The 13,572-nt window shown below is 41.4% G+C and overlaps 1 protein-coding gene across 4 annotated transcripts in view; it reads left to right on the top strand.

The window, feature by feature from the left end:
• The window catches only part of efcab11 (EF-hand calcium binding domain 11), a 94,575-nt gene that overhangs the window by 56,746 nt on the left and 24,257 nt on the right, over positions 1-13,572 (top strand). Inside the window, exon 6 of one of the 4 annotated variants that reach the window (XM_045718417.1) lies at positions 4,029-4,162. The exons of the other annotated variants lie outside the window; for them this stretch is intronic. Within the exon in view, the coding sequence (XP_045574373.1) occupies positions 4,029-4,059 (31 nt within the window). The 3' untranslated portion in view covers positions 4,060-4,162. Of the gene's footprint in view, positions 1-4,028; positions 4,163-13,572 lie in introns of those variants that run through there. 4 annotated transcript variants of the gene reach the window in all.

Raw genomic sequence — 13,572 nt, forward strand, 5'->3', positions numbered from 1 at the left:
TACTGGTTGGGATATACGTATGGTCACTGTGGGGGGAAAACGTTGTCGATGCACTTACTGATGAAGCCGGTGACTGAGGTAGTATGCTCCTCAATGCCATTGGATGAATCCCAGAACATTTTCCAGTCTGTGCTCGCAAACAGTTGTGTTGCCTAGCATCCGTGTCATCTGACCACTTCCGTACTTCCTGCTTTAGTTTTTGCTTGTAAACAGGAATTAGGAGGATATAATTATGGTCATATTAGCCAAATGGAGGGTGAGGGAGAGCTTTGTATGCACCTCTGTGTGTGGCGTAAAGATGGTCTAGAGTTTATCATGTTACTGAATGTGTCCATATTACATAAAATCCAGTGTAATGTTTGGATCCAGTCTTTTCAGGTGAACTATTACGTACTCACCTTTGGTCTAATCATTTGCCCATTATCTCCAAACTGTTCCCTTTAATTGCTACCATGGTTATGCATATGCTTTTCATATTTCTTCTTTAAGAAACATTTACATTTAGCCCTGTCCATATAGACTAATTCCCACAAGTATAAAGGGTTAAACACCTACTGCACTGAGGGATATTCACCTCTCTCCTCTCCCTCTCTCCTTTCTCATCTCTCACTCCTTAATTGAATTAAATCGACATTGCAAATTGTTTGCAGAAAAACTCACGCTATTCATACACTGAGGACCCAATGAACAGTTAAATTGGACTTTCTACAGTGGAGATTGAACTTCAGGGTACCTTCACTTTAAACATGTTCCTTTTTAAAATGAACAAATTACAATTTCTTCATTTCTACTTTTTCATAAACATGATTTCTCCAGACCCCTCGGCTAACTGTTGTTATTACAAATCCACTGTAGTGAAGAGAATGGATCACATTACACTGTTGTGAATTGAAACATTTCACTCTTATCAGTGGCTGGTTTTAATTGACTATATCTGAGTGCAGCACTTGAGTGGGAAAGATTAGTGGAAGTTTAACCAAAGACTAAAACTGGTGTGTGTGTGTAATCTGCAGGAAATGGAGCCTGATGAATAAGTGAATTAATTATCATTCCTAAATTAAACTTTCTGCTGTAGTTTGGGTCCTATTAAAGCAGTGCAATGAGGAGGCTGCTCTGTTAACTGTGTGGTAGAAAGAGAGAATATGCTAATTTCCCCCACCATCAGTTCTACCCCTCCAGCTACTTTAAGAGGTTACACGGAGTACCTCTCAAACTTAGCTAATGCCGCTACATTGCAACTATTTATTCCCTTCGTTCTGTTCCCCTCACTATTTAAGTTCCTCTTCTCTTCTCCCCCCTCCTCTCCTTTTTCTGTGCATACAGTATGAGTGTGAAAGACAGAGGGGGGGGGTAGAGAGATGGTTGGCCATCTCGACCATATAGAACCAGCCATGTGCCTCCCATGTTAGGGTCTATGCTCTTTTACGTGATTGTTTTGTTTAGTGGAGATGAAGAAGGAAGGAAGGATGTAAAGCCTCTCAGGAAAACCTTGAACCTGATTACCATGGCTATGGAATTGACTTATCCTCTGGAAATAAATGTTTCTTATTTTCTTCACTCTCTCCATTCCTCATCAGTGAGTGCTCTTAATGGGGCAGATATTAGCTGATCTTTATCACTCTCTCACTTTCTCTTTCTGTCTTTCAAACCTCTCCTATTTACCTGCTCAGGAGATGTCTCTATCAGCACAGCCCAGCCCAGTCTCCCCCTTTTTTTCTTTCATTAATGTTTCCTCTGCTCCCTAATCTTCAAGGTATTCCTTTGTTTGTCTAATCAGTTTCCTATCCGATTTTGTTATTTTTATGATTGAATTGTCCCTTTGTTTAGCAGATGTCTGTTCTTCCATTTGCTGGTTATTTGTAGGGAAGCAGCTTCCTCTAGCCTATTATCAGTCTATTAAAAAAAAACACCTGCATCTCTGATGTAGAAGCTAGCAATCACAGTAGTCTTCTTCCGGCTAACTTAATATTTCCGATAGGTTTAAGTCTGTCTTGAACATGTTCAGATTTCTAAAACTAGAAGTGTGCTGGTTTTAGCTTTTGTTATCAAGGTCGCCCCCTTCTTTTTCCAGATGTGTTGTCTTCATTGAGGCTGACAATTTCCCTGGCTTGGGATCCCAATAGGCAGTAAAACACACACACATCTCATTAGAATTCCTGTGTGGTGGGGGTATGTGGTAGAAGGCTAATGTAATCGTCATGGTAACTCCGTACAGTAGCGAACAAGTCCCAGAGGAGTTGCCCCATTTCCTGCTCCCTGATACGTGTGTGTGTGTGTGTGTGTGTGTGTGTGTGTGTGTGTGTGTCTTCTGTCCTCTCTGAGCTCTTGAACCCCAGGTCTGTGTGTGCGTTAACACGCGTATAACATGATAACAAGGTGTGGAGAATACTATTTACCTGCCTTAGGCTCCGAGAGATCTCGTCCTCTCTCCATCTCGCCTCCCCTTCTTTCCTCTCTCCCCATTCTTTCTCACCATTCCCTTTCTCCCACCCTCCCTCCTCCTGCAGTCCACCTGTGAGGAAAGATTCTAATCACAGAGATGAGTGGAGAAGCCTGAGAGGAAGAAGGGATCAGATAAACGAGTGAATACATTAATTAAAGAGGGGAAAGAGAGGGCATCTATATCTGATGGATCCTAGAAACCACTGCAGTGCTCTTTTAGAGAACCTGTGTGTGTGTGTGTGAGACGCGGAGTGGATCAGATGGCTGTTATGTGAACAGTGCTCTGCAGCGCTTGCGTGTGTCTCGTCTCGCACTGATATGCCCTCCAGCATCACACACACACGCCCACTAACGTGAGCTCAAGTCTTTGATGTCTAAGGTTCTTTATTAAAAGCATTCCACTACTCCAGGTAGGTGTGTGTGTGTGTGTGTGTGTGTGTGTGTGTGTGTGTGTGTGTAGAGCAGCCCATACCCTAATATTTTAGCTAGGCAACAAAGTTTAGAAATAGGCCGATTTTAATTATTTGTTTCGAAGTTAGTTGCATGCCTCGGAGCTCCGGTATCAAACGTAACATCACTATTATAGCCCCGTTCACATGCTAGGAAGCTCTGAAATTTCCAATTTGCTAATTCGTTGAACGCGGCACGCGATTAACTACAAACAGTTAGCAAGTCGGACATTTCCTAGTTTCGACTAGCACGTGAACGCAGCGTAATTTCTGTGTTGGTAACCAAGTGGAAATTTACCACACATGACTGAGAAGAATCATCTCCAACTGGTAATTACTAGTGGGAAAGAATGAATCAAGGATTATAATATTTTAGCTAGGCAAGAAAGTTTAGACATAGGCAGATTAATTATTTAAGTCACAAGGGTCACCACCTGTGTGAAGGGGGGAGTACATGGGCCGCCTTTCAAATCTTGGGGATAGTACCAGATATAATAGGTTAAACATATGGGTTAATGATTCAGCAATCGGGGGGCAGAGAGCTGCAGCAAAAAGGGATCAAGCATATCAGCTTCAGTGGATTTTTTTAAATATTTTTTTTTACATCAATCTTAAGCAAGGCATCTAGGACATAACACATAGTTAAGTGTATTGAAAACAAATATTCACTAGAAGTTGACGGGTTAACCGTCGAGTCAGCTAGAGGCTGGCAGAGGAAGGAGCAGTCGATTGACTGACCAGGGTCAACTACACCACCGTTTCTCTCAAATGAAAAACCTGCCAAGATTATAAAATTAATATTAAGAGCATCTCTTATCCCGTTCTTCTCAGTTATGATGACAGAGTCAGACAGACTTGCTTAGGCAGGGAAGAAGAGGAATTTCTACACTTCAGGGCAATTACTGTTTTCCAACATTTTGTAGGATCACCAGCAGTCAGAGCTTAAAAAGTAGCTTGATTTAGCTTTCTTAATCGATACAGTACATCTGTTTCTCAATTGTCTGAAAGATTGCCAGTCAACTACAAAGTCAGTTTTCCTTGCTTTGGCCCATGCCTGATTTCTTCTCTGAATGAGCTTAGATAACTATGAAGAAAACCAAGGGTATGAGCTATCTTTAACTGTTAATTGTTTAAAAGGGGCGTTTTTGTTTGGAACGCTCTGGATTGACGGACGACAGCGTGTTCCAGTTCCCGCCAATATCCAGCGACTTCGCACAGCCATTGAAGAGTGGGACAACATTCCACAAGCAACAATCAACAGCCTGATCAACTCTATGCGAATGAGATGTGCCGCGCTGCATGAGGCAAATGGTGGTCACAGCAGATACTCACTGGTTTTCTGATCCACGCACCTCATTTCTTTATGGTATCTGTATTTCCTGTCATGTGAAATCAAATTAATTAGGCCCTAATCTATTGATTATATTGACTGATGCCCTTATATGAACTGTAACTCAGTAAAATCTTTAAAATTGTTGCATGTTTTCTTCACAGAATCTTCTGTTGGCAACATGCACATCACTTGCTGATTGGCAGCATACTGTAGCAGCAGCAGCCTATCAGAATATTGCAGGCGTTTTTTGGTCTCACTTCCTTACCAAACCATCAGGTCAGTGAGTGTGATGGATTAGCTACTGTAAATTACTGTTCATTTTACAATAATCCACTTGCAACTAGTTGACAGTAAGTTATTTAAAATTAAACAACTTCCTGTGAACCAGCAGCCATTAACCTGTTAGAGCTAGGGGGCAGTATTGACACGGCTGGATAAAAAACGTACCCGATTTAATCTGGTTACTACTCCTGCCCAGTAACTGGAATATGCATATAATTATTGGCTTTGGATAGAAAACACCCTAAAGTTTCTAAAACTGTTTGAATGGTGTCTGTGAGTATAACAGAACTCATATGGCAGGCCAAAACCTGAGAAGATTCCATGCAGGAAGTGGCCTGCATTCAAAATTTGAATTTTGACATTTATTTGGATTCAAATTTGCCGCTCTTGAAATGCACCTGCTGTTGATGGAGTGCACCACGGGTGGCACGCTAGCGTCCCACCTAGCCCATAGAGGTTAAACAAATCAAAATATATTTTATATTTGAGATTCTTCAAAGTAGCCACCTTTTAAGTTATGATGAACTTCACAGGGTGGTGAAAGTGCATGGTATGAGCTTGATGCTCCTTTCCAATAAATGTCGAGGGGCTTATTCTGGTGACATGATGATCGATGCTTGACGGCCATTTTGACAAATAAAAACAATCTCGCTCTATCCACAATCTCATCATATAGACTATCCTACCCTCACTGTATCTTCAAGATGTTCACTAAAGTGCACATGCCAAGAACAGAGTAGACACATTTTGCTATTTAACGCAACCGTTTTTGTGACGACTATCAGTTGAGTTGAAAATGAGTGATGTGATGGAAACGCATTAAACATTCTATTTTTATTTCATTACTTGAAAACTTTAACTTATCTGCAACACGACAGTTTGGTGGAAACACACCACTGGTGGGAATATTCGCCTATTTTCTATATGCAGACTTTTTTATATGTACATGAATCTGTCGCCAATTGGATGGAAACCTAGCTATCTCTCTTCTCTCCTCTTTTTCTCACACTCTCTAGCCCTCTTTCTTTTTATACTGTTTTTTTTTAAACCTTTCTCTCCTTTCTTTCTACTCTCTCTCTGTCTTTCTAAACCTCTCTCCCAGAGGTGTGGTGGCCTCTTAGATCTTGGCGGGAGGTCTATGCTGATTTGACTAATTCTGCTTGGTCAGAGCTGCGTCAGCCATTGCCCTCCGAAGGTCAATGCTGATCTGTCACTGCACTCAACTAGTTTTAACTTTTACTCCATCAGTCCTTTTACTCTGTCCTCTGTGTAACACAACCTTTATGCTATGTTTGCACCAAATCTATGGGACATTTGGTGCCGAACAACATGGATGCCAGTTTACAGAGCGATGGATGAGAAACCAATTGGTCTTGGCTACATGAGTATACTATCAGAGTTCTCTGACTTGCGAATGTTTGGAGACCAGCTTTCTTTGTGAGGGGAGCAGTAGATGTAAAGTGACTGACTGGAAGCCATTCCTCACAGTGTGAGTTACCGGTAGCTACACAGGAGCAGATATACATAGGTTAATCATGTATAGGAAGAAACTGATTGAGAGAGAGGTCCAACATAACAATTCAGCCCAATATACTTCTCTTCCCTCAGAAAAAAGCTCCCTGTTTCTGAAAGTCTAAAAATCCAGTAAAATCCCTTAACAGGCCAGAACTGGTCAGCGTAGCCACATTAGCCCGTGGATAGCTTTCAAAGGAGAATGTCTCAAGAGGAGAAGGAAGTGTTGGATGGTTGTGTGGACTGGGACAATGTGCTTATTATGATGGTCCTGGAGTGTTGGCCCAGTTAAAAACAGGATTTAGCCTAGCAGCAGAGACAGCTTTAGCATGCACTGTCTGTCTGGCTTTGGGAGCTGTTGTCTTGGTAACAGAGTTCTGTTCTCAATGAGCGCTGTTCAGGGGCTTTAGACATGGAGCGCATGCTTATCTTCTCGTCTCTTCTCGTTTTGTTACTCCGCTTCTCTCATCCCTCTCTCCTGGACATTTAGCAGTGTGGTTAATCCGTCCAGTAGATCCATGGAAATACTGCTGCTGGTCGGTGATAAAACACACAGTGCTCCCATTGGACACACACTATGTGTGTTTTGGTGTGCATGCGTGTGTGTTTTGACGTGTATGTGCCGCTGGGAGAGGGTGAAGGAGGGAGCCAAAGATGATGAACGACAGAAGAAGGAAGAGGGTATGATCGAGAGATTGACGTAATGACAGATTGGTGGGGGAGAGACGGCGACGGGTAGGGAGAAGAAAATACGTTGTGGAAGAGAGAAGGAAATGTGACAATAGAGTTTGAGACAGTAAGAGTGAGACACAAACTCACGGTATTGACTTTTCCTGAGATTTCACCTTTCTGTGGGTGATGAAAGATTATTGGTCGCTCCCTATCAAACACACAGCTGTCAGTGCGCTGGGAAGTGGCGTTTGTGTGTGTGTGTGTTGTCACCTGATATTAAACACTGCCATCTTCTAACTGAGGCTGTTTAGTTGCCTGGGATGCTTTTGGAAAAGGTCAGCCTTTCCAAAGCTCATTCCTCGGGACCCCAAAGGGTGCACGTTTTGGTTATTGACCTAACACTACACAGCTGATTCAAATTATCAAAGCTTGATGATTAGTTGATTATTTGAATCAGCTGTGTAGTGCTGGGACAAAAAACAGTTTGGGAAACCCTGGTCAAGGAGGGCTTTCCACTTGAGCACTGTGTGTGTGTACGTTTGTGTGTACCGTGTGTGTTTTAGAAAACAGGAACAACAACAAAAAACCCAAAGACAAGAATCCCCCCCTCCTGCTGGGAGGAAGTAAAACAGGAGTTACTCTTAGATCAAAGGTACAGGGTGCACACACACATATACATTTTTTATAACTTTTATTTTATTAAATATTAAAACATACAATGTACCTGCAGTGAAGCCGCTCAACATTACATTACATTCCGTTATCTAACAGAATCCCATCCAGAGCAACCAGGGTCAAGCGCCCCACCCAAGGGCAAGTCGACAGATCTCCCACCAAGTCAAAATGGGGGTCTGAACCAGCTCACAACTGCCAGACCACCAACCGTTCAAGATCCCTCCCACAGTTCCCTGAGAGCTGCCCATCAACCATATGTTTTACTTTTATCTTTGACCATCATTCTATCCCCTGCCCAGCAACTGCACTCCAACTTGTCTCCAGTTCCACATCCCAACCCTCAGTTTCCCTCAGCCCGTCTCACCTATCTCTGCTGGCAATCCTCTTTGGTTTTCTACACACCATATATCTTTCAACTATGCTGTGATGTTTAACATACAATTTGAATCTATTCGAATAGAATCCACAGATTGCGAGTTGAAGATAAATACTTTTACTAAGAGTATTAGTAATTGACTGACTAGGTCTCTCCAGATCTCCCAACAATGCTATTTCTATGGTCAATTTTACATTATTGTTATTCTTCTTTTAGCCATTCCAGAAACAGGCTACCTGAGGGCAATACCAGAACAAATGGTCTATTGATTCTATATCCTATATCCTTGTTGGTGGCAAGAATTCTGTACAATAATTTTAGCTGAAAGGCACGAAGTCTTGAATCTTGTATCATTTTATATATCAACTCATACACCTTGTGCCATGGAATCGGTTAATCAAAAATCTCTTCCCAGCAATTTTGCAAACTGTATGGCACAGCTGTCAACATCCTGTTCCTCATATGAAACTGGTATACTATTTATGCTATTTTTGTTCCTCTGCCAGTTTTGAGCCTTTACAGTATATTGGACAGACAGACCAGTTCCCTACCTCCTACCGCTGACACCTGCCTCCATTTTTGGGGTAATGCTAAAATCAATTGGTTGTAATCTTGGATTGAGCAGACCTTCCCACACAACTCCATTAAAGACATAAGTCTACCATTCCATACAGGTATTTTATCAACCAGCACATTTGAGTTCAACCATAATATTTGTGGTAATATTTGTTCTGTCTTTTCTGGCGGATGAAATTGAAATTGTAACCAGCTCTGCAATGCTTGTTTGAAAAAGAGAGATAATTTGAACAAGGTTTCATTTGAAAGTAATTGAAAATGAGACATGGCAATCTGCAAAAGGGCAATTTTTAAACAATGGATGAGCTTTTCTTAGTAATCTACTTGAGAACCATTTAGGGTTCAAATAAAACTTTTGAAAAAATGAAGCTTTTAGAGCGAGGTTGTGTTTTTAGATTTAATCATCTCAACCCAACCAGTTCATATTCATTGTATAGATAGGCACACTTTATCTTGTCTGGTTTATCATCCCAGATAAAGCTAAATATTTTTTGCTCATATAATTTGAAAAACGAATCATCAGGAGTAGGCAGCGCCATAAGTGAGAACTTAACCAGTCACATTTTTCCATAAATAGACAGATATTTACCTCTCCATGGTTGCAGGATCTTGTCTATGTTACTCGTTTTCTATTGAAATTCATTGTGGAGAGCTCATTTACATATTTTCTGATATGAATCCCAAGTATGTCTACCTCACCGTCAGCCCATTTTATAGGTAAACTGTAGGGTAATATAAATGTTGTGTTTTTAAAGATCCAATAAGTAATATTGTACACTTATCAAAGGTTTTAGTCCAGCGAGGCCAGGAAAGTTATCTAGATCTTCAATGAGACATTGCAGGGATCTAGATTGTGGACTTCATATAAAACTTATCGACATTCATGGACAACTTTGTTTTTAAGCCTTGGATTTCTAATCCTCTAATGTTATTTGATCTGATTTTAATAGCTAGCATTTTGATGGTTATAACGAATCAATATAGTGGCAGCGGACACCCTTGTTTAACTTCTCTTGATGGTTCAAAACTCTCTGAGAAGGAGCCGCTATTTACTATGTTACACCTGGTTTTGCTATACGTTACTTTTACCCATTGAATAAGAGACTCACCAAAATGTTTAAATCCAGTCTTACTTTATCAAATGCCTTTTCAAAATCCTCTATGATTACCAGGCCTGGCCTCTTAGATGTTTCATGTTGTTCTATGTTGTTCTATTATTTCCAGTAGTTGTCGTATATTATCTCCAATGTGTCGCCCATGTAAAAAAAAACTCTCTGATCAGGATGAACAGTACCTGGTAAAACCTTTTAATTCTGAATCCTATGCATTTTGCTAGTATTTTTGCATCACAGCATTGAAGTGTAAGGGGTTCCAGTTTGTTAGACTGGATCTTTATATTTACCATCTGGGTCTTGTTTTAATAATAGTGAAATCAGACCTTCCTACTGAGTACCTGACAAACGACCATTTCTATAGGAGTAGTTAAAACAAGCTAATAATGGAGCTTTAAGTATATCAAAAAAGGCTTGATATATCTGTACCATCAAGCCCTGGGGTTTTTCCAGACTGAAAGGATTTAATAGCCTGAAAACGTTATTCCTCTGTAATTTGACCTTCGCACTGATCTTTTTTTTCATTTGTTAATTTTCTATTTGTTTTATTAATCGTCATCCAGAGGGTGAGGATGAGACAGAAAAGAAAACATCTATTAGCTTCCTCTTTTAAAATATAATTCGGGGAATCATGGATGACTCCATCTTTAGTCATGAGTTTTTGCAAATGATTTTGATTCAGGAAGAATTTGGTGGATTTTTCTCCATGTTCCATATGCTTTATTTTTGTAATAGATTACATTAGATAGCTCTACGCATTCTGTGGTTGACATTTCAGGTACTGTCTCCTGTGTGCTTCCTAGACGGCCAGTTCGTATAGCTTTTAGCCGTACCCTTATCCTACTTCTCCTCTGTTCCTCTGGTGATGTAGAGGTTAACCTGTTGTGGTATAGGGGGCAGTATTTTCACAGCCGGATAAATAACGTGCCCGATTTAATCTGGTTACTACTCCTGCCCAGAAACTAGAATATGCATATAATTAGTAGATTTGGATAGAAAACACCTTAAAGTTTCTAAAACTGTTTGAATGGTGTCTGTGAGTATAACAGAACTCATATGGCAGGCCAAAACCTGAGAAGATTCCATACAGGAAGTGTCCTGTCTGACAATTTGTTGTCCTTCTGTTGCATCTCTATCGAAAATACAGCATCTGTGCTGTAACGTGACACTTTCTAAGGCTTCCATTGGCTCTCTAAAGCCGCCAGAAAGTGGAATGGGGTGTCTGCTGTCTCTGGGCAAAGTACAGCAGCTCTGTTTGTGAGTGGTCAGCCCTGGGGACAGTGAGACTGAGATGCGCGTTCACGAGGCTTCTCCATGTTTTTCTTTCTCTCTCTGAATGAATACAACATTGCCCGGTTGGAATATTATCGCTATTTTACGAGAAAAGTAGCCTAAAAATTTATTTTAAACAGCGTTTGACATGCTTCGAAGTACGGTAATGGAATATTTTGATTTTTTTTGTCACGAAATGCGCTCGCGCGTTACCCTTCGGATAGTGACCTGAACGCACGTACAAAACGGCGGTATTTGGATATAACTATGGATTATTTGGAACCAAAACAACATTTGTTGTTGAAGTAGAAGTCCTGGGAGTGCATTCTGACGAAGAACAGCAAAGGTAATCAAATTTTTCTAATAGTAATTCTGAGTTTAGGTTGTCCCAAACTTGGTGGGTATCAAATTAGCTAGCTGTGATGGCCGAGCTATGTACTCAGAATATTGCAAAATGTGCTTTCGCCGAAAAGCGAACATAGCGATTGCACGAACATAGCGATTGCATAAAGGAGTTCTGTATCTATAACTCTTAAAATAATTGTTATGCATTTTGTCAACATTTATCGTGAGTAATTTAGTAAATTCACTGGAAGTTTTCGGTGGGTATGCTAGTTCTGAACATCACATGCTAATGTAAAAAGCTGGTTTTTGATATAAATATGAACTTGATTGAACAAAACATGCATGTATTGTATAACATAATGTCCTAGGAGTGTCATCTGATGAAGATCATCAAAGGTTAGTGCTGCATTTAGCTGTGTTTTGGGTATTTGTGATGCATGCAAGTTGCTTGGAAATGGCTGTGTGTTTTTTTTGTCTATGTACTCTCGATTCAGGAGAAGTGTATCTATAAAATGGTGTAAAATAGTCCTATGTTTGAGAACTTTGAATTATGACATTTTGTGGTTTTAATTTGGCGATCTGATTTGTCACTGGCTGTTGAATAGTGTGGGACGATTTCGTCCCACCTCCCCTAGAGAGGTTAATCCAGGTCCTGCAGTGCCTAGCTCCAATCCCACTCCCCAGGTGCTCTCATTTGTTGACTTCTGTAACCGTAAAAGCCTTGGTTTCATGCATGTTAACATTAGAAGCCTACTCCCTAAGTTTGTTTTACTCACTGCTTTAGCACACTCTGCCAACCCGGATGTCTTTGCCGTGTTTGAATCCTGGCTTCGGAAAACCACCAAAAACCCTGAATTCTCCATCCCTATCTATAACATTTTCCGGCAAGATAGAACTGCCAAAGGGGGCGGTGTTGCAATCTACTGCAAAGATAGCCTGCAGAATTCTGTCTTACTATCCAGGTCTGTACCCAAACAATTCAAGCTTCTACTTCTAAAAATGCACCTTTCCAGAAACAAGTCTCTCACTGTTGCGCTTGCTATAGACCACCCTCTTGCCCCCAGCTGTGTCCTCGACACCATATGTGAATTGATTGCCCCCCATCTATTTCTGAGCTCGTGCTACTAGGTGGCCTAAACTGGGACATGCTTAACACTCCGGCTATCCTACAATCTAAGCTTGATGCCCTCAATCTTACACACATTATCAATTAACCTACCAGGTACAACCCCAAATACGTAAACACGGGCACCCTCATAGATATCATCCTAACTAACTCGCTCTCCAAATACACCTCTGCTGTTTTCAATCAAGATCTCAGCGATCACTGCCTCATTGCCTGCATCCATAATGGGTCTGCGACCAAACGACCACCCCTCATCACTGTCAAACGCTAAAACCCTAAAACACTTCTGAGAGCAGGCCTTTCTAATCGAACTGGCCGGGGTATCCTGGAATGACATTGACCTCATCCCGTCAGTAGAGGATGCCTGTTTATTCTTTAAAAGTGCCTCCCTCACCATCTTACATAAGCATGCCCCATTCCAAAAAAATGTTGAACTAGGAATAGATATAGTCCTTGGTTCACTCCAGACCTGTCTGCCCTTGACCAGCACAAAAACATCCTGTGGCGTTCTGCATTAGCATAGAATAGCCCCCGTGATATGCAACTTTTCAGGGAAGTTAGAAACAAATATACACAGGCAGTTAGGAAAGCTAAGGCTAGCTTTTTCAAACAGAAATTTGCATCCTGTAGTACAAACTCAAAAAAGTTGTGGGACACTGTAAAGTCCATGGAGATTAAGAGCACCTCCTCCCATCTGCCCACTGCTCTGAGGCTGGGAAACACTGGCACCACTGATAAATCCACTATCATTGAGAATTTCAATAAGCATTTCTCTACGGCTGGCCATGCTTTCCACCTGGCTACCCCTACCCCGGTCAACTGCCCGGCACCCTCCACAGCAACCCGCCAAAGCGCCCACCATTTCTCCTTCACCCAAATCCAGATAGCTGATGTTCTGAAAGAGCTGCAAAATCTGGACCCCTACAAATCAGCCAGGCTAGACAATCTGGACCCTCTCTTTCTAAAATTATCTGCCGAAATTGTTGCAACCCCTATTACTAGCCTGTTCAACCTCTCTTTCATATCATCTGAGATTCCCAAAGATTGGAAAGCTGCCACGGTCATCCCCCTCTTCAAAGGGGTGACACTCTAGACCCAAACTGCTACAGATCTATATCTATCCTGTCTTTCTAAGGTCTTTGAAAGCCAAGTTAACAAACAGATTACCGACCATTTCGAATCCCACCGTACCTTCTCCGCTATGCAATCTGGTTTCCCAGCTGGTCATGGGTGCACCTCAGCCACGCTCAAGGTCCTAAACGACATCATAACCGCCATCGATAAGAGACATTAATGTGCAGCCGTATTCATCAACCTGGCCAAGGCTTTCGACTCTGTCAATCACCACATTCTTATTGGCAGACTCGACAGCCTTGGTTTCTCAAATGATTGCCTCGCCT

The sequence above is a fragment of the Salmo salar genome, chromosome ssa01 (assembly GCF_905237065.1).
Source record: "Salmo salar chromosome ssa01, Ssal_v3.1, whole genome shotgun sequence".
NCBI classification, from domain to species: domain Eukaryota; kingdom Metazoa; phylum Chordata; class Actinopteri; order Salmoniformes; family Salmonidae; genus Salmo; species Salmo salar.